Here is a 26,024-nt window from a genome sequence, read left to right on the forward strand (position 1 = left end):
AGCTAAGTAAGCCAGGGGAAGCAAGGCGTGAGAAAAGTTCTTCCATCGTCCCTGCTTCAGCTCCTACCTCCCAGTTTTGCCTTGAAGTTCCCACTCTGACTTCCCTTTGTGACCAGCTACAGTCTGTAAAATGAAATAGACCCTCTCCTTCCCAGGAAGCAAAAATAATGCTAAACAGTTACTCCCTCAAACAATTACAAAGCTCCTTGTCCCCAGTGTCACATGACCTGTCAGGAGCAATAAAAGGAATGATGAAGTCAAGATAAGAGACCAGGCTTTGGAATGGTAATCAGTAGAGTATACCTGTGCTGATGTTTACTGCCCCCCAAATATGGGACGTACATCTCTAGTGAGTCCATCTTGTGTACTTGCAACCCACACCTCCAGCAAAGGACAACAGTGTCATCCCTCCTCAGAGGCCTCCTACTATGTTTTTGAGACAGTTTTTCTCTGGCTTGGAGCTCACTGAGTAGACTGAGTGGTCAGGTGAGTGAGCCCCAGGCATCCCTCTTTCTCTACCACTCCAGCTAGGATAATAAGCATGACCCACCAATACGGATTTTTAGGCTCCTCATGCTTGCAAGATCAGCCCTTTATTAATGGTGCCATCTTCCTCAGTTTCTTTTTCTTTTCCTCTTCCTCCTCCTCCTCTTCCTCCTCCTCTTCCTCCTCCTCTTCCTCCTCTTCCTCCTCTGTCCCTGCTTCCACAGCAAAGGCAAACAGTTTACAAGCTGAACTATCTCCCTAGCCCCTTCTGGCTACTCCCAAGCACTGGATCGCAATGTGTACACAGCACACTCTGCCCAGCTCCAGGCCATGATCCCTTAGAGCCATTCTGTCCCTTCTCTGTGCTCCTTTACACGTGACTTAGAACTTGTCAGAGTCACACTCCTTAGGGTAGCATTTTCCTACCAACCAGAGCTCCCTCTGCACCCATACAACCCCTTATTTATTTATTTATTTATTTATTTATTTATTTATTTATTTATTTATTTGTTCCAAAACACCCAGTATCTTGAGGCAAATAGACTTTTTTAAAGGTCCTCTTTAAAATCAACTCTGGAGCCACTGAGATAGCTCAACAGATAAAGATGCTTCCCCAGACCTGACGACTGAAGTTAGATCCCTGGGACTCACATAATACAAACAGAATAACATCCTCTGACCTGCACACAAGCACCGAGACACACCTGTACACACGCACACACACACCACAGAGACACAGCTACTTAGGAGGCTACAGTAGAAAACAGAATAGTTTGAGCCTGGCAAAATAATGAAACCCTGTCTCCAAATGAGAGAATCTAAGCTGGAGAGACGGCTCAGTGCATGAAGTGCTACCTTGCAAGCCTAAAGGTCTGAACTCCATGCCTTGGTAAGTGAGCGTTTATAATTTCCATACCAGGAAGGTGGAGATAGGCACCTCCCTGGGGATCGATGGCTAGCCAGACAGACTACCATAGTTTAGACCAGTGAGAGACCCTATCTGAAAAAAAACAACAGGTGTCTGAGGGACAGCACCCAAGGTGCTGTCTGACCCCCACATGGATGTGCACATATGTAAACACACACACAATATACAGGCATGCACATACACATGAACACACGCACGCACAATGCGGGGAAATCTACTCTGGGAATGACCCACAAAATAAGCACAATTTAAGAAGACATTGCAAAAGTGATTTGGGGAAGCACATCCAGAAACTCTTGGATTTGGTGCTCTAGCAACCCACACAGAGCATATTAAAATCAATTAACATAAAAGTCACACACTTATTCATGAGGAAGTTAGAGGCCCCAGCCCCAAGCAACAATAAAACCACCACCCTACCTAAGACACTTGCCAGCCTGCTTCTGAGCAGAACAGGAAGCCCCCTGCAATGGTACAGAGAGAGCTTTGAAGAGATCAGGACACCAGCTCAAACCCCAGGTAGTCATACCAAGCAGATCTGAAGTTCCTGGCCAGAGACACCTCAATGGCTCCCACACATGGATATAGTGACAGAGACTCATAGATGTAGTGTGTCAAGGTTAATCTTGATTGACATGTAGACAGGATCTAGAAGCAACCAAAAGACAAGCCCCTGGTATATCTGGGAAGTTTCTACGCTGGGTTAACTGATATGGGAAGACCTAGCCTGAATGTGGACAACCCTATCCCATGGGCTGGGGTCCTGGGCTGAAGAAAAAGGAAAGAACACGCAATTTTGAAAGGACTTAGTCAAGGGCTAGAGAGGCAGCTCAGTGGTAACACACTTGACCTACAAATACAAGGAACACAGTTCTGATCCCAGCACCTACATAAACGACAGTAGATGGGTAGTCTGTCTGTAATCCCATAGATGGGCAATCTGTCTGTAATCCCATAGATGTGCAGTCTGTCTGTAATTCCATCAATGGGCAGTGTGTCTGCAATCCCATAGATGGGGCAGTCTGTCTGTAGTCCCATCAATGGGCAGTGTGTCTGCAATCCCATAGATGGGGCAGTCTGTCTGCAATCCCATAGATAGGCAGTCTGTCTATAATCCCATAGATAGGCAGTGTGTCTGCAATCCCATAGATGGACAGTCTGTCTGCAATCCCATAGATAGGCAGTCTGTCTGTAATCCCATAGATAGGCAGTGTGTCTGCAATCCCATAGATGGGCAGTCTGTCTATAATCCCATAGATGGACAGTCTGTCTGCAATCCCAGAGATGAGCAGTCTGTCTCTAATCCTATAGATGGGCAGTCTGTCTGTAATCCTATAGATTGGCAGTGTGTCTGTAATCCCATAGATGGGCAGTCTGTCTGGAATCCCATAGATGGGCAGTGTGTCTCTAATCCCATAGATGTGCAGTCTGTCTGGAATCCCATAGATGGGCAGTCTGTCTCTAATCCCATAGATGGGCAGTCTGTCTGGAATCCCATAGATGGGCAGTCTGTCTGGAATCCCATAGATGGGCAGTCTGTCTGGAATCCCATAGATGGACAGTCTGTCTCTAATCCTATAGATGGGCAGTCTGTCTGGAATCCCAGTACTTGGGAGGTGATGATGAGGACGCCCAAACCTAACTAGCTTGATAGAGTAGCAGAATAAAAGAGCTCTGGTTTCAAATGAGAGACCCTGCCTCACTTGCCTCACTGAAAACATACAACACCAACCTCTGACCTCCACTCACATGCATAGCCAGGTGCACTCATACGCATGCAAACATGCATACACATACACATTTCAATCCACCACTGATACAAAATAGAGAGAGAGAGAGAGAGAGAGAGAGAGAGAGAGAGAGAGAGGAGAGGAGAGAGTGGGTTCAGTTGGGAAAGTCCTTGCCCAACCCGAAGACACTGTGTTCCATCCTTAAAACCCACATTAAAAAAAAAAGGCAGGAACAGATGCATACACCTATAATTCGAGTGCTGGAGATGCAGAAACAGACAGATCCTGGATGCCCACAGACAGGCCAACCTACCTAAACCATGAGCTCTGGGTCCAATGAGACCCTGCCTCAAAATAATTGGACAGCGCCTGGTATATCAGCGTAATAGTGGCACACATGCCATGGGGAGTAACCATTTTCTGAGCAGAATTAAGGCCTACTCCATAAAATGGAATCCACACCTGAAAATGCTAAAATGGCTGAGAACCTTAGACAGATGGGCTATGAGTCTATGGAAGCCAGTGCAATAATCCTGCATAAGGAACATAACCATAAGATGGCTCCTAATGAATACCGTTACACCACAGATCAGTGCCTCACTCAGCCATCATCAGGAAAGCTTCCTCCTGCAGTAGATGGGAACTAGCAGAGGCCTACAACTAGACAACGTGCAGAGAGGAAGAGACCTTCAACACGCAGTCCTAAATGGAATGTCGAACATCTCCCCTCAGCGATCAGGGAACTAGACAGAAGAGAGACCAAAAAGACCGTAGAAGCCAGAGGGGATGAATGACTCCAAGAAAACAGTGTCTTCCGGACACAACAGGATCGATGCACGTGCCAATTCACAGAGACTAGAGAATGTGATCAGGGCCTTCGAGGGTCCAACTCAGGCTGAATCCCAGCCCTAAGAGAGGGAAATACACAAGGACTCCCACCTCTAACCAGGAAGCTATCAGCAGCTGATACCCAGGAGCAAAGGGAAAGCAGATATCTTCAGGAATTCTCACTGGGTGTGTTAACCACACTCCAGGGTAGACCCATGCCCAGGAGTAGTAGGTGGCCAACATAAAATGACCTCAAGGATATTTTGTAGACTCTTTTTTTTTTTTGGCTTACTGGTCTTCAGTTTGATTTTCATTTTTTGTGTTTTCGTAGGGGATTGTGGGAGGCTGTTCATTTGGTTGGTTTGTTTGAGAGAGAGAGAGAGAGAGAGAGAGAGAGAGAGAGAACAAAGGTTGGGTACATCAGAGGTGTGAAAGATCTGGTAGGAACTGGAAGAGAGGAAAATCATAATCAAAAAATATATTGGATGAAAAAAATTGTTTTAGAAAGAAAAAAGTGACCTTTAGGGTCCCCAGGTAATGTGCAAGCATACAGAGAACTTGCATGCAATTGTCCACGACAGAGCTTTTCTTGCTATCCAAAGACCGGATGCCACCCAAATGGCACCGAGGAACTCAGGTCTGTGGCATATTCATACAAAAGGGATATTAATCAGCAATAAAGATAAATAAAGTTCAGGTGGGCGGTGCCATGCAGACGAACCTTGAAAAACATAATACATCTGGTGAAAGAGCTGGGCCCACAGTTCTTTCCACAAAGTGTGTGGCTCCATTTATTTACACTGTCCAGAAGAGGCAAATCCCAGAGAATCAGGACGTAGACTAGAAGCTGCTGGAAGCCAAGGAGTGGGGGTTGAAGGAGACAGTGATTCTTTGAAGGATAAGAAAAATGTTCTAACACTGACTGCAGCTGACGGTTGCACAATCCTGTGGGTACGCTCAAAACTACTGAATTCTGTACTTACACTAGAAGAACTCTATAGCCTGTAAGCTGTCTCACTTAAGTTACTATAAATAAAGATTAAAGGGATCTAATTGCAGGGGCAATAAAGAAGCATTTTGCTTTTCTAATCTCCCCGTGGATCTAACTCTTAACTCATTAAAGCCTGATGTGTCCTGCTAGTTGAAAACAATAGAACAATTTACTGCTGGGACAGAAAAAAAAAAAAATACCCAGAAGACAGAACTGGCACCAGAAACTCACAGGAACTCCAGCAGCTTGCCCCAGCCCCACCCCAGTGGGTGGGAACGAACGAGGGTTACTTCAAGGTTTAAATAAGGGGCCCGCAGAGATGGCTCAGCAGTTAGTTCAGAGCAGAGGTGGCTCGGCAGGCAGTTCAGAGCGAGCACTGGCTGCTCTTCCAGAGTGGACTTGGTTTGAATTCCAGCACCCATGGCACCTCACAAGTATTTGTAACTCCAGTCCCAGAAGATCCAACGTCTCCTTCTGACCTCCACGGGCAGTATGCATACACTTGATGTAAACTACTCATACACACAAAAGAAATCAAATCTAAATAAGAAGTGTCTGATTTACAAGGAGGTGCACAATGAAGCAAGTGGAAAGTTCCTCTCAGCAGCTAAAATTCTCCCAGCCTTTGGCCCATCACTTGCTTATGCCCACCCCTCTCCCCCTTGGGTGTTTTGTGGATGTTGTTTTCCTTTGGGTTTCAATCCTTTGAGACTAGGTCTTGTTCTGTAGTCCAGGCTAGCTTTGAACCCAAGATCCTCCTAACTCAGCCTCCTCAGAGTTAGGACAACAGTTATGTTGTCATACCCCAGTGAAGTTTTCTTCCTTCCTCCCTTCCTTCTTCCCTCCCTTCCTTTCTTTCTTAATTTCGTTTCTGTCGTCAATGATGATACTACTAAGATAGAGTCTCATGAAACCCAGGCTGGCCTCAAACGTTCTACAAAGTCAAGGATGACCTTAAACTCTGGATCCTATCATACAGTGATGTCTTACGTCCAACTGGGTATAGTGGTACACGCAGTTCACCCCAGCACCCAGGAGGTAGGGGCAGGAGGGGCAGCAGTTCAAGCACCCAGGGGTTCCTGCTACATAGAGAGATCCAGGCAAGATTGAGCTGCATGAGACCCAGTGTCAAAAATAAATAAGGACTAGTGAGGTGGCTCAGTGGTAACATGCTCACAGCACAGGCATGAGTACCACATACGAACAGAAAAGCCAGGCACGGCAGCACATGCCTGTGGCCCCAGCACTGGGAAGACAGAGACGGGTCAGAGGGTTCACTGGGTCACACCTAATCAACACAGCTTTAACCTCATCCCAACAAATAAAATGGAGACTGGTTTCAGAGGGGATATCCTGATGCCTGATGTCAACCTCTGGCCTCCACACATACCCACATGTCCTCCACATACTCACACATACGTAGACTACATACAGCACATTGAGGGGGGGGGAGGAAGAAGAGGAGGAGGAGGGAAGAGGAAGAAGAGAAAGAGGAGGAAGAGAAAGAGGAGGAGGAGGAAAAGAAAGAGGAGGAGGAGGAAAAGAAAGAGGAGGAGGAGGAAGAAGAAGGAGAAGAAGAAGGGAAAGAAAAAGAAAGAAGGAAGGAAGGAAGGAAGAAGGGAAGGAAGAAGGGAAGGAAGAAGGGAAGGAAGACCTGGAGAGATGGTTTGGCGGTTAAGAACTTGTACTGCTCTTATAGAGGACCCAGCACTGGCTCAAAACCATCTACAACTCTAGCTCCAAGGGGGAATCTAACATCTCTGGCTCCAAGGGCACCTGCACTCAGTCACATACCCACAAACAAACACACTGTATAAACTGACAGCCCCATGGCATGTTTCAGGGGAAGGTTTTTATTGTAGATGGGGGGGGGAGGGAAGGAGGGAGAGAGAGAGAGAGAGAGAGAGAGAGAGAGAGAGAGAGAGAGAGAGAGAGGGGAACAGAAAGTGGTAGACTGAACATGGCCAAAGGACTGGACCTGACCATGAGAGAAGCATGGCAAAGCAGAGAGAGGGGGACGCACAGAAGAGTGTGAGAGGAAGACAGAGACCGTGTAGGCCAAAGAGAAGACCAGGAAAGAGCAGAGCTGAAATCCTGGGGTTATATGGGGTCGCTGGAGGGGGGAAGCTCATGAACTGGAGAAAGGAGGTGAGCAGACGGCGTACTAGTGACGCTACGGGAGCCTGGAGGCCGCCATGCCCTTTTGGTATGCTCATAGGCACCACAGATAGTCCTCTGTCCCTTCCCAGGGGACAAAGGGAAATGGCTCCTTTTAGTGGTAGCTTCCCAACTTCCTGAGGAATGCTGGCTTTTGCCTAACCACCAGGATTTGGGGAGACGGAGTTTCCTTTAAACCTGACACATATAATTTCTTTCTCTCTTTTTTTAGTGAGTCTTTTTATTTAAGAACCAAAAGGATGGCCCCAATGGGTAAAGGCAACTGGCACTGAGCCCCAGATGACCAGAGTTCCGTTCCCGGAGCCCCTAAGGTGGAAAAAAGAACTGATGCTTCCGAGCTGCCCTCTGAGTTCTATGCCATCCCATACACACCCGTACAAAAGCAAATGAAATAAATTGAAAACAATTACAAAACGTAATCTAAAAGTTGTGCCCCTGGCCAGTTTCGAGAATCCCAGAATGTGGATAGGGCTGCCATGTTGGACTGAGTCAGGCAAGAAACCGTGTGAGCGGTCGTCAGGTCATCACTCTCCTGAAGGTATTGCCTTGAGCCAGGGCCTCCGACTAGCCTGAGGCTCACTAGCCTTATCTCGGCTTCTGGCCAGTGAGCTCCTAGGACCATCAGGCTCTACCATGCCCTGCTCTTGCATAGATACGAAGACTGAATTAAGACTCTCCTGGTTTCACAGCAAGCACTCATCCACCATCAACTCAGCCCTCAAAACAGAATATTTCATTGGAAAGGACTGATCCCTGGTTTCTAGGAGCCTGAGAATTAATTCTAAGAGGAGGAAAAGCTGACACCAGAGCCGTCTTGGAGCCATCTTCTTCTGTGACTTTCTCTCCACTGTGACAACAGTAACAGAGATGTCCTGGGGGAAGCAAGGAAGACAACATCCAGCAGATTCCTAAAACGTTCCTTAGTCACAGGTGTCTTTAAAGTCATCCCGGGTCCCATATTCCTTTCTTGAGTTTTTATTATTAAAACAGCTTTCTCCTGAGACAAGATAGCTCAATGGCCATCATGCCTGACTAAGTTCAACACCCAGAACCATGGAAGGAGAGAGCCAACCCCCACAAGTTGTCCTCTAACTGCCACCTGTGTACCTTACTGAGCACACACACATACTACATAAGTGAATGCCCTTCTAAAATTTAAAGAGAAATAGATATTTCCTTTCAAACTACATGTTTCCTGGGTTCTGAAAGAGAACTCTAAGGTCATGCTCGACCACTTCTTGATGGTCCCCCACCCTGTCAGAACATGTGGTGGGGGGAATCACACACACACACACACACACACACACAATCTCTCTGTGGGGACCAGATGTGATAGAATAGAATAAACTGATGCCAGGAAGCTCAGCTCGAGGATGCAGAAAGATCTCCAAGACGTTATCAGTGGGATGAGCAGGCTATGTGCTCTGGCATCGCTTGTGTGTGTTAGGTAAAGAGATGTGCTGCTTATATACACTCAGAGTATCCCTATGCTGCTTACAAACACTCAGAGCATCCCTATGCCGCTCACATACACTCAGAGTATCCCTATGCCTGCCTCTCACATACACTCAGAGTATCCCTATGCACTCACATACACTCAGAGTATCCCTATGCACTCACATACACTCAGAGTATCCCTATGCTGCTTACAAACACTCAGAGCATCCCTATGCCGCTCACATACACTCAGAGTATCCCTATGCCTGCCTCTCACATACACTCAGAGCATCCCTATGCACTCACATACACTCAGAGTATCCCTATGCCGCTCACATACACTCAGAGTATCCCTATGCCGCTCACATACACTCAGAGTATCCCTATGCCGCTCACATACACTCAGAGTATCCCTATGGCTGCCTCTCACATACACTCAGAGTATCCCTATGCACTCACATACACTCAGAGTATCCCTATGGCTGCCGCTCACATACACTCAGAGTATCCCTATGCACTCACATACACTCAGAGTATCCCTATGGCTGCCGCTCACATACACTCAGAGTATCCCTAGGAAACCAACCAGTTCTCCAGCCTCCGTCTTCCGGTGCTGGGGATGTCGGTGCATCAGTGCACACTCCCACTTCTGTCTGGTTCTTCTTTTTGTTTTACATGCATGTTCAGGATGTGCACTCTGGTCCCCAGGATTGCACAGTAAATCATCTTACCCACAGCCGACCCTCCCCACCCTGGAAAAGCCTGCCACCAAATCTCTCTGTATTCGTGGATTTGGGTTCTGAACTATGTGAGTTCAGCGTGTGACCAGGCCACTTTGCAAACAGAGCCCAAGGGAACCTATCCCAGCCCTGCCTTTTTCCCAGCGGTGTGGTCATAAGCAAATCCTGGCCCCTTTTAACCTGTTTCCTCTTTTGAGAAACTCATGAGTCATTAGCCCAGGGTAGAACATTTTATTACCTACTTGCAAAGCATAATGGTCAATCTCTTCATTTTGTTTTTTCATTCTCATGTGTGTTTGTCTATGACATACACATGCATGGGGATGCGTGTTTGCGAGTGAGGAGTTACGTGTACATGAGGAGGCCGGAGGTTGATGTCAGGAATCGTCCTTGACCTCTCTTCCACCTTACTCATTGGAACAGGGTCTCTCAATCAAACCCAGAACCGGATGACGTTGCTACCCCGTCTCCATCTGGCCAGAGTGTAATTATTACTGGAGGGCACCCTGAATTTCTGAACCTTCTGCGGATTTCTGATATCTCCTCTTCTCGCTTCAAGCAGTGAGCCATCTTCCAGGCCTGCCCGAGATGGTTGATTTTTCGCTGTTAGCTGGACGGGATTTAGAATTGCCTCAGAAAGAAACTTCTAGGCACATCTGTGAAGCAGTTTCTAGGCTGGGTTGATTAAGGTAGGAAGACCAGCCCTAAATGCAGGCAGCAGCTGATGATGTGACTAAAGGAAGGATGGGAGGGAACGCTTACTTTGTCTTGAGGCATCATGGCATGGTCTGGATCCTGGGCCAAATGAGAAGAACCAGGCTGAGCGCCAGGATCCCCGTCTCTGCTTCCTGACTGTGGACGAAGTATGACAAGTTCCACGATGCCTCGAAACAAAATAAACACTCCCTCCCAGCAAGTGATTTGTCATAGCAATGAGACAAGTGGCTGACACAAAACACGGGTCTCCTCTTTTATTGTCAACAGAGGAAAAAGCAAAAAGACAAAGGGTGAGATTGAGGGGAGAGCACGGTGACCGGCCTTCCCCACAGAGATGATGACTCTTCTGCAAACTTCTCACGCCACCATTGGGCATGCATGCACCCAGGCTAGTGCACCCAGGGGACCTCTCAAATCAAGGGAGAGGCATGGAACCTGAAGCCAGCCTGTGGCTGCAAAGGTGTCCCTCAGAACTTCTCCTCTAGGTTGTGTCAAGTTACAACCCAGTAAAGCACTCTCCCTGCAAGTGTGAAGACCAGAGTTCAGATCCCCAGCACCTACTTAAACAGCCACCTGCAATTGGAGCTCCAAGGTACACACCGAAGGGACCCACAGCAAGCTGGCTAGCTAAACTTCCCAAACTGGCGAGGTCTGGGCCCAAATGACAGACCCTGTACCAGTAGGTAAGGCAGAAAATGATTGAGGAAGACAACCAATACCCTCTGCCTACACACGTGCCCATACACACACACACACACACACACACACACACACACACACACACACACACACACACCATGTACATTCAGAAAGAAAACTAAATTCCCTCTCCTTAGAGGAAGAAGGCAGATGCTCCACCTTCCAGAGGTACAAGTTTGGAACGTCAAAAATCTAGACAGATTCTCAAATTCAGATCCTCAGATCTGAATCAACCAGGGAAGATGGGCTCAAGAAAACAGGATTCCACAATAAAGACAGACATTCAGACTGACTGACACAGAGACACAAGCACACACAGTGTAGGAGTTTTATGTTCCTCTCCCAGTGTCACCATTCCCCACTCTGACTAGCCCAGATCACAAAAAGTACCTACACTTTCCACATTCCCACAAAAGCAAAAAAAACCTTCTTCCACAGGCTTTCTTCGAACTGCAAAGAAACAACCTGTGCCCTTCAGCAGGTAGACCAGAAAAAGCTCCCCGGTAGAAACAAGATGGGTTTCTAAACTGTCAGAATTGTGGGCCAGCGAGATGGCTCAGGAAATGTGGATGCTAGCCATCATGGGGGAAGGAAACAGTCAACTCCTGCAAGCTGTCTTCTCACCTCCACAAACACCCATATACACAAAATAAATAATTTTATTTTTAAGTACTCCCTGGCTGGGTCCAACCTGTTCACTGGAACTCAAGCCTGGAGTGTCCCAGGTCACTGAGAGAACTTCCCAGAAGGTATAACCAAGGTTGAAAATATTAGCAAAAACAATCATTTGCATTCCAAAGAACTCTAGATAGGAAGTTGAAACTCAAATCTGTCACACCACAATCATGAGGAACACCTATAGCCAATTGTTTATATTAGTTCAGTCCCATGGAACACCCTAAATTACCCGATAGTGAGCTGGGTGCCTCAGGAGTGGCTGCTCACAATCTTGTATTTATTTACTTTTGAGATAAGGTCTTAAAGCTCGCCACATAGCCAAGATCCTTCTGATCCTCCTGCCTCCACTCCACTCCTGAGTGACGGGACAGCAGCTACGGGCCTTGTTTATGTGGTGCTGAGGATGGAAACTTTCACGCATACTAGGCTGGCACTCTACCCACTAAGCACAGCCCCCCGCTCACCTCTGACTGTTATCACATGCATTCTGTCAACTGCCTTCATACCTCCCTTAAGATCTCTTCCTCCCCTCTCACAATCTCCTACATAAACATACACACCACACGCATAGACACACATGCCACACCATACCCCACACACACACTATACACAGACACACACACTATACACAGACACACACACTATACACAGACACACACCATATACACACACACTATACACAGACACACACTATACACACACACCATACACAGACACACACACACTATACACAGACACACACCATATACACACACTATACACAGACACACACACATACTATACACAAACACACACCATACACACACATACTATACAGACACATACCACACACACACACTATACACAGACATAGACACACACACACACACACACTATACACAGGCACACACCATACACACACACTATACACAGACATAGACACACACACACACTATACACAGACACACACCATACACACACACACTATACACAGACACACACTTACACACACCAGACACAGACACACCACATATACTTTTTAACCTATGTCCGATTATTTCCCTTTAAAATAATGGTCTCTAGTTATATCCATTTCCCTAATTTAAAAAAAGTGCCATGATTACATCTTCCTTCATGACTGCATAAAATTCCATTTTATAGACCGTGTTTTCTTTGTCCATTCACCTGCCACTGAGCATCTAGGCTGTTTTTAGACCTTGGCTAGTCTGCATAGTGGAGCATCTCTGAGTACACAGACTTTCTAAGTGAGGTACAGCCTGTGCGCCTCGGGGATAAAAGACAGTGCCTTCAAAATATGCAGAGGGGGCATTTTAAACAGCCGGATCACCAACAAAAGACCCAAAATGAGCAAACAGGAATCCCAACAGGCCACACACAAAATAGACAGTTGCAGGCTCCGCTGTAGCCCAGTGGAGGAAGGACTTGCCTACCGTGCACAAAGCTCTGGGTTCCATCCCCAACACGAACCAGGTGTGTGTCTAGAATCCCAGCACTCGGAAGGTGGAGGCAGGAGGATGGGGACCATCCTTAGCTGCCCCGTGACTCTGAGACCAGCCTGAACTACATGAGTCACTGCCTCAAAGGAAAAACAAAAAAACAAACAAACAAAAATACAGTAACAAAAAGATCCACATGCAATGATTCCCCAGACGTGAACACAGCATGAACGGGAAGAACATGGAGGGTTACCTTGCTGGTCTGCAAATTCAAAGCCCCATTTTTTTTGGTAGTGTCCTCAAATGACCATAAGTGTATCACAGGAATTAATCTAGGGGTTCCAAATAAATTTCAGCAGCTAAGCAACTTTATAAATACCAGGGCTGGGGATAAGAGGACCAAAAATTTCAGTCTTAAGGATTTATTCATCTAATTACAGGACTTTTTATTTCACTCTGGAAAAGAAGATTATACGGATGGAGTTTCGCCATCAAAGAGATGGAAGCTGGATGGTGGCGCAGATGTGTAACCCTGGCACTCTGGAAGCAGAGGCAGGACGATCACCACAAGTTCCTGGCCAACCTGAGCTACACACCAGCAGCTCCAGGCCAGCCTCAGCTACATAGTAAAATCCTGCCTTAAGAAACTTTTTTAGATGAGTGGATTAATTAAAAATTTAAAAAATGGCAAAAAGGTGGTATGAGAGAGTCGAGTCTAAGTGCTAGAATATACACCTCTATACAGATGTCTTAAAACAAAAGATAGGACTGGAAGGATGGTTCAGTGGTAAGCGTTCATAGTGTTCTTGCAGACAACCAGGGTTCAGTTCCAGCTCACAGTGCCTTGGAACTCCAGCTCCAGGGGACTCTGACACACTCATTGGATCTCCACAGACACTGCACCCACACGCACAAACTCACACAGACACATGCACATAATTAAAAACAAAATCTTAAAGAAATAAAAGAATAAGCCAAGTGAGGTGACTTTAATTCTAGCACTGGGGAAGCAGAGGCAGTCGGATCTCTGAATTCAAAATCTCTGGTTGACAAAGTGAGTTCCAGAATATCCAGGGCTACACAGAGAAACATTATTTCAGAAAAAAATAGATAGATAGATAGATAGATAGATAGATAGATAGATAGATAGAAGATAGACAGAGAGATAGATGGTAGATCGATGATAGATAAATAGATATATAGATAAATATATATAGAGAGAGATTGAGAGATATATAGATGACAGATAGATGATTGATAGATAGATAGATAGATGATAGACAGATGGATAGATAGATGGTAGATCGATGATAGATAATTAGATATATAGATAAGTATATAGAGAGAGATTGAGAGATAGATAGATAGATACATACATACATACATAGGTGATAGATAGTAGGTAGATAGACAGATAGATAGATGATAGATAGAAAATAAAAACCGAAAGATTAGATAAGTACATACAGAAAGCAGGTCTTGCAGTTAGCATGAAGTAACTAAGCAGGAGGGGAGGGGAGAAACAGAACATCTTGAAGAGAAAGAGAAGTCATTCTCCTTCTACCCTCAGCCAGGATGAATTTGGGGATCAAAGGATTAAGAAGGAGGGGCAGATGTTTGGGGAAGTGTACAGCTGTGTACGAACGGGCCCTACCCAGAGGAAGAGGTGAGTCAGTCTCGGAAGGGGACATCACTTCACCCCACATAAAATCTTCAACGGGCAGAGGTCATTTCCTTAAAATAGTGTTTGTATGTATGGGGTGTATATATATATACATATATATACATATAATATATATTATATATACATATATACATATGTGTGTATATATGTATATACATGTGTGTATATATGTATATAATTTTTTTTTAAATAGAGGACATCGTAGGCACACAGCACTGCAGACCCCAAGTCCTCTTTTTATTTTTAAAGCTTTATTTATTTATCCCATGTATGTGAGTACACTGTCAGTCTCTTCAGACACACCAGAAGAGGGCATCAGATCTCATTACAGATGGTTGTGAGTCACCATGTAGTTGCTGGGATTTGAACTCAGGACCTCTGGAAGAGCAGTCAGTGCTCTTAACCGCTGAGCCATCTCTGCAGCCCGTGTCTGTATGTTTTTAAGTTTTGCTTTGTTGCTCGTTGTTTTGGGGAAGTTGGGTGTTGTTTGCTTGTTTGTCAGTTTGTTCGTTTAGACAAGGTCTCAGTACATAAGCTCTGGCTGGCCCGGAACTCACCGTGTACACCAGGCTATCCTTAAACTCACAGAGATCTGCCTCTGCCTCCTGAGTGCTGGGGTTAAAGGCATGCAGTGTGATACCCAGCTGTTGTTGTTGTTTTAAGTGTGTCTGTCTGTCTGTCCATCGGTCTAAGCGTGTGTGCATTCCTTCAGTGACTCCTGGAGCTGGAGTTACAGACGGCTAGGAACCTCCTGACTTGGGTGCTAGGAACCAAACCGAGGGCCTCTAGAAGAACAGCCAGTGCTCTGAAACTGGATCTGGACACAAAACTCCAGGCTGGCCTTGGCTTCCTACGCAGCCGAGGATGAGTTTCAAGTCCTGATCTCCCAGTCTCCACCTACCAAGTGTTGTGTTCCCGGAGGCACCCCCACACCCCACTTAAGCAGCACCATGGCTGGAATCCGAGGCCTCGAGCCCACCTTACCAACTGAGCCACATTCCCGGTCTCCAAAGCAATACTTTTCAAACGACCAGGGGACAGGACTTTAAGTTCTCACTGTAACAAGTTATGAGTAGACAGACGAAGGCAGATAAAGGAGAGTTACGTTCATTACATAGAAGCTGGAGATGTGGCTCACTCATTAGAGAGCTTCCCCGGCAAAGCCAAGGCCAGGGTTCCTTGTGCGGCTCGGCGTACACCAGACGATGTATACGGGGCTCGCCCCTGTTGTGCCAGCACACAGAAGCAAGAGGACTGAGAGTTAATGTTCCTCTCAGCCACGGAAGAAATTTGAGGCTAACCTGGGCTATACACGACCCTGTCTCCAAAATCAAAAAGAAGAAAACAAAGAAACATGTTAGAGGAAGAGGGGGAAGGGAGCAAAAGGAGAAGGGGGGAAGAGTAGAAAGGAAGAAAGAGAAGGAAGGAGGGAAGAGAAAAGGGTGAGTGGGGAGAGAAGGAAGGAGATGGGGGGAGAAGAGTGCTCAGAGGTACAGCACTTGTCTGCCATGTTCAAGTTCCTAGGTCAGATCCCAAGCACCTCAACAACAACAACAACAACAAAAGTCACAATCCAGAAAACTCTGGGTGAAAGGCCGGGGTGTACATGTTGTGTTGTTGTTGTTGTTGTTGCTTAACTGCCTAAGATCAGGGCATGAAAGTTGTCAGAAAGGAGTGTTCGCAAAGGTGTGTGGCCCTGTGCCAATAAAACTTTACGAAAACAGTGAATTTAGCACAAGCCCTACAGTTTACTGACCTCTTTTGTAGAGAAAGACTGGGACAAGCAGAAGAGCCACCGTGGGCCAGGAGAGGGGCAGCCTACACACCACACGGAGGAAAGAACAAGGGGACCCCTCCTGGAGCACAGTGCAGAACACAGGAAAGCAAACCCAGGGTAGACCCTAAGGCCAGACCGGCAGGAAACGGGACTGGGAGGTGAGGAGCTGTGTTCAGACATAAGCTAGGAATCTTACAGTAACCGAGAGACAAGGCAGCAGAAATGTGAGAGAGTCCCGGAAGGAGCACAACGCAATCAGAGGTCAGAAGTGACTAATGGAGTGTAGGCTGTACTCGGTGTTTACAGGCTAAAGAGGAGAGCAGCAGGGTGATGGAAGATTCTAGAGCAAGGACAAGGGGATAAAGCGAGGCCTTGGCAGGGCTAGCAGAGACCACGGGTGTTTACCTTAGCAGAGCTACAACAGGCACTACAACCCAGAGTGAGGCAAGTGGTGAAGTTAAGAGGACATGCCTGGGGTCTGGCAAGATGGTCAGTAAGTGAAAGCACTGGTCACGCAAGCCTGAGGAACCCAGTCTGATCCCTGGGACACATCTAAAGATGGATGCAGAGAACTGACTCCACGAGGCTGTCCTCTGACCTCTGCACGAACGCCCTGACATGTATGAGCACACACATACACGAGTGTGCACAAAACATGCATACATTTGCAAAGTTAAATAATTTAGAAACTAATTTAAAGTTAGAAAGTCATTAAAAAAGGAAAGGTGGGAAGCAATCTCGGAAGGCATCTGGTGGGGACCTCTGGCCTCACACGTGTGAACTCACCCACACCAGCACACATATCCACTACGCTCACACACACAAGCCATGGAAGGTGACCGCTCAAACCTCTGAGTCTGCCTAACACCCCTAACACTCCAATTTTCAACACTGCACACTGCCTTGTACTCCAACTTCACAGTGCTCAGCCCAGAGCTAGGCTGATCAGGAAAGGAATGGAAAAGTTATCCATTTAGCCCAGCTACTCAGACCCACCGAAAGATGAGCCGGGTACCCTGCCCTTAGGGACACATCTCTCCCAAAGGACCCATTCCTTTCTTAAGCGTCATACAGATCCTCACCACCACTGCCACCTCCCCTCCCAAGCAAATGCACCGTCGGTGGACATTACAGATCCATGCTCTAGAAAGCTCCTTGGCCTACACCAAGCCACTGAGAGGCATCACGACTCTTTTATTTGATAGGATTTTTGTTAACGATCACCCCCAAAGCAGGGGCGGGGAGGTTCCAATGCAAAAGAGCAAGTGTTTATTAAGAAATCCAGTACAAGGTCAAGGGAGATGGGTAACAGCGGTTGCTGCCAAGCCTCAGGACCTGATTCCAATCTCCAGAACCCATTGGAGAACTGACTCCTGCAAGCTGTCCTCTATTCCCTACACTGTGACATATGCATGCTCCCCTCTCCATACGCTCAATTTTAATAAATAAAGTTGGGCATAATGATACATGACTTTAAACCCAGCACTCCTGGGGCAGAAGCAGGCAGGTCTCTGTGAGTTAGAGGGCAACCTGGTCTACACAAACCAGCCTAGGCTACACATAGGACCTGGTCTCGAGAGAGATTAATTAATCCACTATTTAATTAATTTAATTTAAAAGTAAGGAAACAAGAAACCCAGTAAGCAGCAAGTAACTGCCGTCGTAGGCAAGCGGCCAGTCAGCTACCTTTATAGTCCTGTCCTTTCTTCCCATGCAAAAGCCAGAGGCTCTGAAGAGGTGCGGGAAGGACTCACGAGATCATATTTATTGTCGTTTGGGTCTCCTGTAGCCCAGGCTGGCCTCAAACCCACTACGGAGCCCAGGGTGACCTTGAACCCCTGATAGACCTGCCTATATCTTCAGACTGCTATGATGACAGGCAGACACACGGTTTCTGTGAGTTTAGGGATGAAATCCAGGGACTTCGTGCGCACACGGGGAGCACTACACTCTGGCCATACACCCAGTAGGCTCACTGCACAAGTCCTCTGTGTACCAGTAGGGAACAAACATTTATGTGCACCTACTACGTGTCCAGCACTGCTGAGGTTCTAACATCAGTGAGGAACAAACACCAGGCCCCGTCCTCGCGAACCCTGCAGGTATACAAAGCCACAGAAGCTCTGTTTTCTGAACTCAGGAAATCCAGGCACAGACGAACAATTAATTACCAAAAGAATGTAAAAACAGAACTCAAGGGACGACACTAGGTGCCCGAGTGCACAGCCACACATACAACATACCCCTACTTCCCTAAGGCAATCCCAAAGAGCCCCAGGGAGCAGTGTAGATGTTAACAATTCTTAGATTTCCTTAATGAGAACCCAAACCATGGACTGGGGAGAAGGCTCATTAAGTGAAAACCCTTGCTGCCCAAACATCGGAACCTGAGTTCAGATCCAACCACACACACACATAAAAGCCAGCACTTCAGGACACATCTATAACCCTAGTGACAAAAGGAGGTACGGGAGGGCTGGGGCTCACCGACTACACAGTACAGTCAAATCAGCAAACTCTAGGTTCATTGAGAGACCCTGTCTCAAAACACAAGGTCGAGAGTGACAGAGACAAACACCCAAAGTCAACCTAGGGCGTCTGCAAACACACACACACACACACACACACACACACACACACCCCAAATCAATGGCCATCCTTCATTGAGCACCTTCTGTATATCAGATGCTGGGGACCTCATTACCAGGTTAACAGATCCACTCCATAAGCTCAACCCAATCTGTTCCAGAATCCTGCAGTCTCCCCCCTAATACGCACACCTCCCTCATTCACAAAGGAGCTGCAATTCCTTCTCTCCTGGACCCCTTCCTCCTGGTAATTAATTTCCATTTTCAGAGAAAGCTGAACCAGTAACTCAAAAGGCATTTGTCACTGCATTTTTTTTGTTTTTTTTTTTTTGTTTTTTGTTTTTTTTCAAACAGTGCCTAACCTATCCCAGGCTGGCCTCAAACTCAATCAATAGCTGGGCTTGCCACAAGCAACTGGCTATCCTCCTGCCTTGGCCATAACCAAGCACAGAAGTATAAGACCAGCCTCTGAACGAGTGAGTTTAGCACGCTAACTGAACCTCAGTTTAGCCCTCTGTGAAATGGGTGTGCAACACTTTTGGCCTCAGGGGAACACTGGGAGGTTCTAGGGCAAACCAGCCTGGAGACTCATAATCATTCTAATTATAACCATCCTGAAAGCTACCCCTACTGTTACTATGATTGCTGTGGGGCCAAAGGTATGTAGACTTTGCCTCTAGACATCTGAAAGTAGAAACTTATAAACACGGCAGCCATGAACTTATTATACACAAAGGGTCGCTTCTCCATCGATGAGGATACCCCGGACTTTGCGTTTAAACTGCTCAGGTGTCTGAATCTGTTGCACCCCAGTAACCATACTTACTTAAGGCAACCCCAAAGAGCCTCGGAGGGCAGATTTGGGTTTAGAGAAAAGAACAGACACGACTGAGAGGTGCACTGGGGACAGACAGCGGAAGGCTGGGCGGGCACTGGGGCAAGGTTCCTCAGACCCGAGATGGGCATACGCGGGGTACAGAGCCACAAACCCAGCGGGCAAAGGCCAAGGTCAGCCGGCTTCACGCAGGACCAGGGCCACCAAGCCCACTTTTCCCCCTTCCCCAGGGGAAAGGTAATCACTCACTAGGGAGGGGACTCTTCATAGACACAAGGACACTAGGGGAGTCCTCAACCTAAGTCCTTGGAGAGGGAGGTCTAAGTTGGCCGAGGAAGAGAAATGTCCATAACTCTCAGTCCTTAGGACTATCTTGCTGGGGTGGTGAAATGGGTGCCCTGAGTCCTTTATGGGGGAGTTGGTGCTCTTAAGTTGTATGGAGCGATGGGAAGGGTGTCCATTACTCAGCCCAAAGGGAGAGTTCTCTATGTGGGCTGTGGCAGTGGAGAGGGGGTGTCCTCGACCCTCACTCCTTAGGGTGAGGGCTCTAGGTTAGCTGGGGCGGTGGGAGGAGTGTCCCTGACACACTGTGATCGCCCCGTGTGCCAGACTTACCCTCTCCAGGGTACAGGTGGCCGGCTGTGCCCACCAGCAACGCGGCCACGGCCATCAGCAACGGCACCGCCGTCGTCTCACATCCTCTCCCGGAGCCCATAGCAGTAGGAGCGCTGGGACCCCGGCGATCAGAGCACGCCACGCCGGCCCACTGGGGACATACTCCGCGAGAAGGTCGCTGGAGAGGCAGGCGCTAGGGGCCGCACGTCCTTCTCTTCCACGCCGGTGGCTTACGGGCCGCAGATCTCCAGCCTAGAGGGCCCTGGGGACAGTCCTGGGAAGAGCACACAGGCCTCGGCTGCAAGCAACACTGTGGCGCGGCCCGCAGACTACAACCCCGGGTCACCCAGGCCCGGTCCTGTGTCCGCAATCGCAGAGTCCAGAGCTCACCAAGGTGCGTCCCCTGGCCGGGTCTCCCGTTTCTCCTCTCCGCGCAGCTCTGGGTGGGTCGCGTTGTGTGGAGTCTGAGACAGAGGGACGCGCGCACGGGAGGGCACCTGGGCTGGTGGCGGCGGCGGGAGCTAGGGCTCGACTCCGGCCAGTAAACAACGCGGCCCGTCAGCTGGGCCCGCGCGGGCCAAGGGAGAAGGTGGCGCGGATTAAGGCAGGGAAGGGACTGCGCGCACAAGTGAGGCCCGCTGAGGGGGGGGGGGGGGGGGGGTAGGGAGAGACAAGCCAGCGGAGCTCTGGGAGGCGTGGCCAGAGCTGGCAATGCCACGCCTTCTCGCCCCTTTGCCCGCTCGCCCAGTCGCCTCTTCGACTCCTCCTGTGGAGCCCCCAACTTCAGAGGCCCGGCGTGCACCCCAGACTCTTCCAATCCACACACCCCGAACTGCCGATTTAGAAAGGTTACGATTTAAAAGCTTGTAAGTGCTGGGTTCGGTCCCCAGCTCCGAAAAAAAGAACCAAAAAAAAAAAAAAAAAAAGCTTGTAAGTGTTCTCAGATACCAGTCTGACATAAACACCCAAACAACTCTGAGACTCCCCTGTCAGACGTCGGGAGCTGCCCCCAAAGAGTTCCAAGGTTCCTATTTAAAAGCCTAGGGAGGGCTGGAGAGATGGCTCAGCCGTTAAAGGCTAGGCTCACAACCAAATATATTAAAGCCTAGGGAGCCCCAGATCCCCTCCTAACGCGAAAACCACTAACAGGCCTGAGGTTCCAATGTAAAAGCCTAGGGACGCCCCCAGGTCACCTCCAGACTGCAGCAAACACAAATAACACCGAGGTTCCAATTTAAAGGTCTGGAGCTCACTCTAGATCTCCTCCTGGTTCGGACACCCCAAATGGTCCCGAAATAACAATTTAAAAGCCTGGAAATGCCCCCCTCAGATTCCTCAGGGCATGAACATCCCAAACAGCTCTATAGCCTCGAGTCTCTGATCACAACGTGGGAGCGCCAATATGCCCCCAGATGCCAGATTCGACCAAGCAGACCTTGACTTTCTTTACTCTTTTTACTACTTTTTGACTCCCGTGGGGAATTCAGTTTAATTCTTTACTCTTGATTCTGTTTCGCTTTACAACCTCTGCTCCTAATGCCTTACTGGATTCTCCCAACCCTTGCTCTGTCTAGGAGCTAGTGGGAGCCCAACAAGTTCCCTCCCCAGTGAGCTCCCGCCCAGCAGCGTGGCTGCACCAGCCTCCAGGCCAGAGCCACGTGTCCACAACGCAGGCAGCCTGTGCTCCCTGGCCTGAGCCCCTCCACCCAGCGCTGAATTCCAGCAGAAATCAATAAAGAAATGACTCCGAGAAGAACATAACAAGGCGTCTAGAACAACGGTAGAAACTTCATATAGGATCAGGGCAGACATATTCCATTTTCAACACACATACCAGTAGGTGGCTGTGTGTCTAAGAAAACAGCCCCGCTTAACCACCTTGAAGAGGAGCTAACCCTGTCTGGGCCTTAGGAATATGTGCAGTCCAGAGTCCTCTACCCTTTACTCCCCACGCCCATTCAGACCCGAATGGCAGCTGCTGGTCTGTGCAATGGGTTTGACAATGCCTGTAAATAAATAAATAAATAAATAAATAAATAAATAAATAAATAAATAAATAAATAAATAGTGGCAAGCAATAGAAGAAGACACTCAAGGTCAACCTTTGGCATAATACACCACACACGCATGCACACACACACACACACACACACACACACACATACACACACACCAATAATAATGAAAACTAACACCAATACAATTGCAGACAGGCACCGAATGCTTGAAGCAGCACATCGGGGGTGCAGACGATGGTATCCAGAGACAGCCAGTCTTAAGGCTTGACTTTAGCCAACCCCGTGAGGTTGGAATGCCACAGAGCCATTTGATCTTTGACTGTCCCTAGACCTTGAATAATCAATTATCTAGATTACTTCTGCCCATGACCCAAGTAATAGATAGACTTTAAAGAGTAAGCCACACCTCTGGCTTCCACTCACCCTAAAACCACCCCCCAGCCAAAGAGAATTTGCTTTGTTACTGGGGCCTGATGATCTAACATTCCCACCGGTGTGGTTGGCACACACAGTAACTGACTGCTTCTCTCTGTGCTTGCATGAAAACGGATGCAAGGGCTGTAGCTAAAGAGATAAGGCTTGTACATGGACCTGAGTTTGGAACCCCAGAACCTATACAAACATGGATGGAGTAGCGTCTCCATCTATTATCCTAATAATGTCTCTACAAGGAGATGGGAGATGGGAACTGGAAAATCACCCAGTGAGGTGAAGGACAGAAAGCGTGGCATCATCCGTGATAAACAACAGACTGTCTCAATAAGCTGGTAGGTGACAATCAACAGCAGAGTTTGTCCTCTGACTGCCGCATATACACAACGGCACATATGGTCGCTCTCCTGCCAAACTATTTCCTTATTCATTCCCGGACTTATTACGTGGGCCAGAGCTGACCGTGTAGTGTCCAAGAAACACTGTATTCCATTCTAGCAACCCTAGTCCAGAGGATGGGGTGAGCCCTGCTCATATCAGTACTGAGGCATTAGAGGCAGAAGGATCAGGGGGTCAGGACTATCCTTAACTATACAGCAAGTTGGAGGCCAGACTCAGAAAACAAACAAGAAAAGTGCTCAATTTCGTGTCATTCCAACTACTCAGGAAGCTGTGGTGGGACTGCCTAGGCTTCAGAGCAAGTGAAAACCCATCATGGGTAACTTAATAAAGCCCTGTTTCAAACTAAAAGGGCTGAGAGTGTAGCTCAGTGAGAGGACACTCATCTGACCCTTGGATTAATCCTCAGTCTCAAAACCAGCATGTTAAGATGGGCAGAGAGCGGGGGTTGGGGATTTAGCTCAGCGGTAGAGCGCTTGCCTAGCAAGCGCAAAGCCCTGGGTTCGGTCCCCAGCTCCGGAAAAAAAAGAAAGAAAAAAAAAAAAAAGGATGGGCAGAGAGCTAACATCATGTAATTTCCTCTTCAGTGACTGATTCAGGCAAGAGCTATTGACTAACAGAACAATGGTATCATCCTCACACCTCTGTCTGCAACATACCGGGCTTCGTGTGGAGAGCTGCGTCATTAAGAAATTTTTGTCCTTGTGCAAATGTCACAGAGTGTATTTGCACAAGCACAGATAGTACAGCCTGGGCTGTATGGTACAGTAGGTCATTCCTAGGCTACAAAACTCTGCAACACTGTACACCAAACACTGGCTACACATGTAACACCGTGCTAATCTGTATCGAAACAGTAAATAGGCATGGCAGAAAACAAAAACACACAAACAAACAAAAAGCCTCCCTAAGTAAAGGACTTACTGAGCAAGGGCGAGGATCTGAACCTGAATCCAGATTCCTAGCATCCATTAAAAAACCAGGCACGAGAGCATGCTCCTGTCACCTCAATCCAGGGACAGAGGAGAAAGGTGGACCCAGGGCTTGCTTGTGCTCTTGTCATGCCATGTCACTTGCCTTTCTGACTCTGGTTTATTTCACTTATGTCACTTTACATAATGTACGAATTCAAGCCATTTCCATGAAAAAGTGACAGTTGAAATTTTGTGTATGGTACAATAAGATTTTGCTGTGTACAAAGAGAAGGCTTGTTTAACCAAGACATGGGTTCTCGGTTTAAATTTTAAAAGCAACTGGATGTGTGGCTCATGTGTCAGCACTTGGGAGGCTATGTCAGGAGAATCCAGAGTCCCTGGCTCAAAAATACAATTTCTAGAAATATATGACTATGCAAAAGCTAACAATATAGGAGACGGCTCAGTGGGTAACATGTTGACCATCAGAATATGAATCCTCAGCACCCAAGGCAGAAAGGAGTGATACTCACCTGCATCCCAATACTCAGGAGGCAAACTGGCCATCTAAACTCACCAAAATCCACGAACTTGGGTTCATGGAGAGAACCCACCTTAGTAAAGAGACACCAGGAAGACACCTGATGCCTACCTCTGGCTTCAATACACACACACACACACACACATATACACACACACACACACACACACACACACATACACACACACACACACACAAACACACATGCAAATGCACTACACGCACATCAGAAAATTAAGATTTTAGAAATAACTCAAAAATTAAAACCCTCTGGGCTGGAGATACGATGGCTCAACTTTTGAATCCTCTTCCAGAGGACCTCAGTTCAGATCCCAACATTCAAGTCAGGCGACTCCCAGCCACCTAGAAATCCAGCTCCATGTAGATCTGACACCCCCTCTGGCTTCTGGAGACATTGCACTCACATACACCGAAATATAGACACATAATTTTGAAAAAAAATTGTTTTGGTCTTAAGGCAGGGTCTCATTATATACCCCTAACTGATCTGAACACGGTATATAGACTAAGCTGATCTCAAATTTACAGAGATCCACCTGCCTCTGTCTCCCAGTTGCTGGGGATAAAGGCATAAGCCAACAATTCAAAGTACGGGGATCATAGCACAAAGATATATGGGAAGGCAGCCTCCTACACTCCTGGTTTAAATCGTTTCAGTCAGGGGACGTAGACCAACTGGTACAGTGCTGGCTAACACGCACATAGCCCTTGGTCCATATAACTCTCAGCAGCATATAACTGGGTCTGGCGGCTCATACCTGCCATCCCAGCATTTAAGGAGCAGAGGCATGAGGATCAGACATGTAGTATTACCTACTTGAATAAGAAGCTAGCCTGGGGTACGTGGGGCTCTGTCTTGAAGGGGAAGTTTATGGTTTCTTTGGAGATTCAGTGGCGCCATGTGATAGTTGCGTCATGTGATCTCTTTCTGGACGCTATCTTGTGAGAAGATGTTTTACTGAAACAGACCCATGAGAGGGCGTTTTGTGGAGCAGACACGTGAGATGTTCTGCTAAGGCAGACACTTGAGAGGATGTGCAATGTCTGGAAAGGCTGTAAGTAGCCCCCAATAGACGGTGAATGCCACTCTCGCGTTGGTTCGCCTTGCAACGCTCTGCTGGTCTTTGCTGATCTTGTCATGATGTCCTAGAAAGAAACGAGGGCCCTGGTAACCCAGCCGCTTCCCTGATGGGTGCTGGTGGAGCTCCACAGTTCCTTCTGGATCGAGCCGCTACCACTGATTCCAGTTTGGTGTTTGCCAGTTGAAATGGACTGCCCCTTACCGAGTCCTGTTTGGTGGACTGGAATGGACTGCTGGCATCCTGACAGTGAAGATCGGAACCACCCCCCAA

The 26,024-nt window shown here is 47.6% G+C and overlaps 1 protein-coding gene and 1 long non-coding RNA gene across 5 annotated transcripts in view; one reads left to right on the forward strand and one right to left on the reverse strand.

Annotated features, from left to right (window-relative positions):
• Insr (insulin receptor) overlaps positions 1-20,965 on the reverse strand; it is a 138,074-nt gene extending 117,109 nt beyond the window's left edge. For 3 of the 4 annotated variants that reach the window (XM_087577748.1, XM_087577747.1, XM_087577746.1), the window contains exon 1: positions 20,348-20,965. In XM_087577748.1, coding sequence (XP_087433874.1) covers positions 20,348-20,447 — 100 coding nt within the window. In that variant the 5' untranslated portion in view covers positions 20,448-20,965. 4 annotated transcript variants of the gene reach the window in all.
• Positions 19,800-26,024, forward strand: part of LOC148002096 (uncharacterized) — a 6,354-nt gene continuing 129 nt past the window's right edge. Inside the window, exons 1-2 of the long non-coding RNA XR_015634506.1 lie at positions 19,800-20,741; positions 25,823-26,024. The exon at positions 25,823-26,024 is cut by the window's right edge and continues 129 nt beyond it. This is a non-coding gene — a long non-coding RNA (uncharacterized LOC148002096). The remainder of the gene's footprint in view (positions 20,742-25,822) is intronic.

This window comes from Rattus norvegicus, chromosome 12, assembly GCF_021556685.1.
Source record: "Rattus norvegicus strain SHRSP/BbbUtx chromosome 12, alternate assembly SHRSP_T2T, whole genome shotgun sequence".
NCBI classification, from domain to species: domain Eukaryota; kingdom Metazoa; phylum Chordata; class Mammalia; order Rodentia; family Muridae; genus Rattus; species Rattus norvegicus.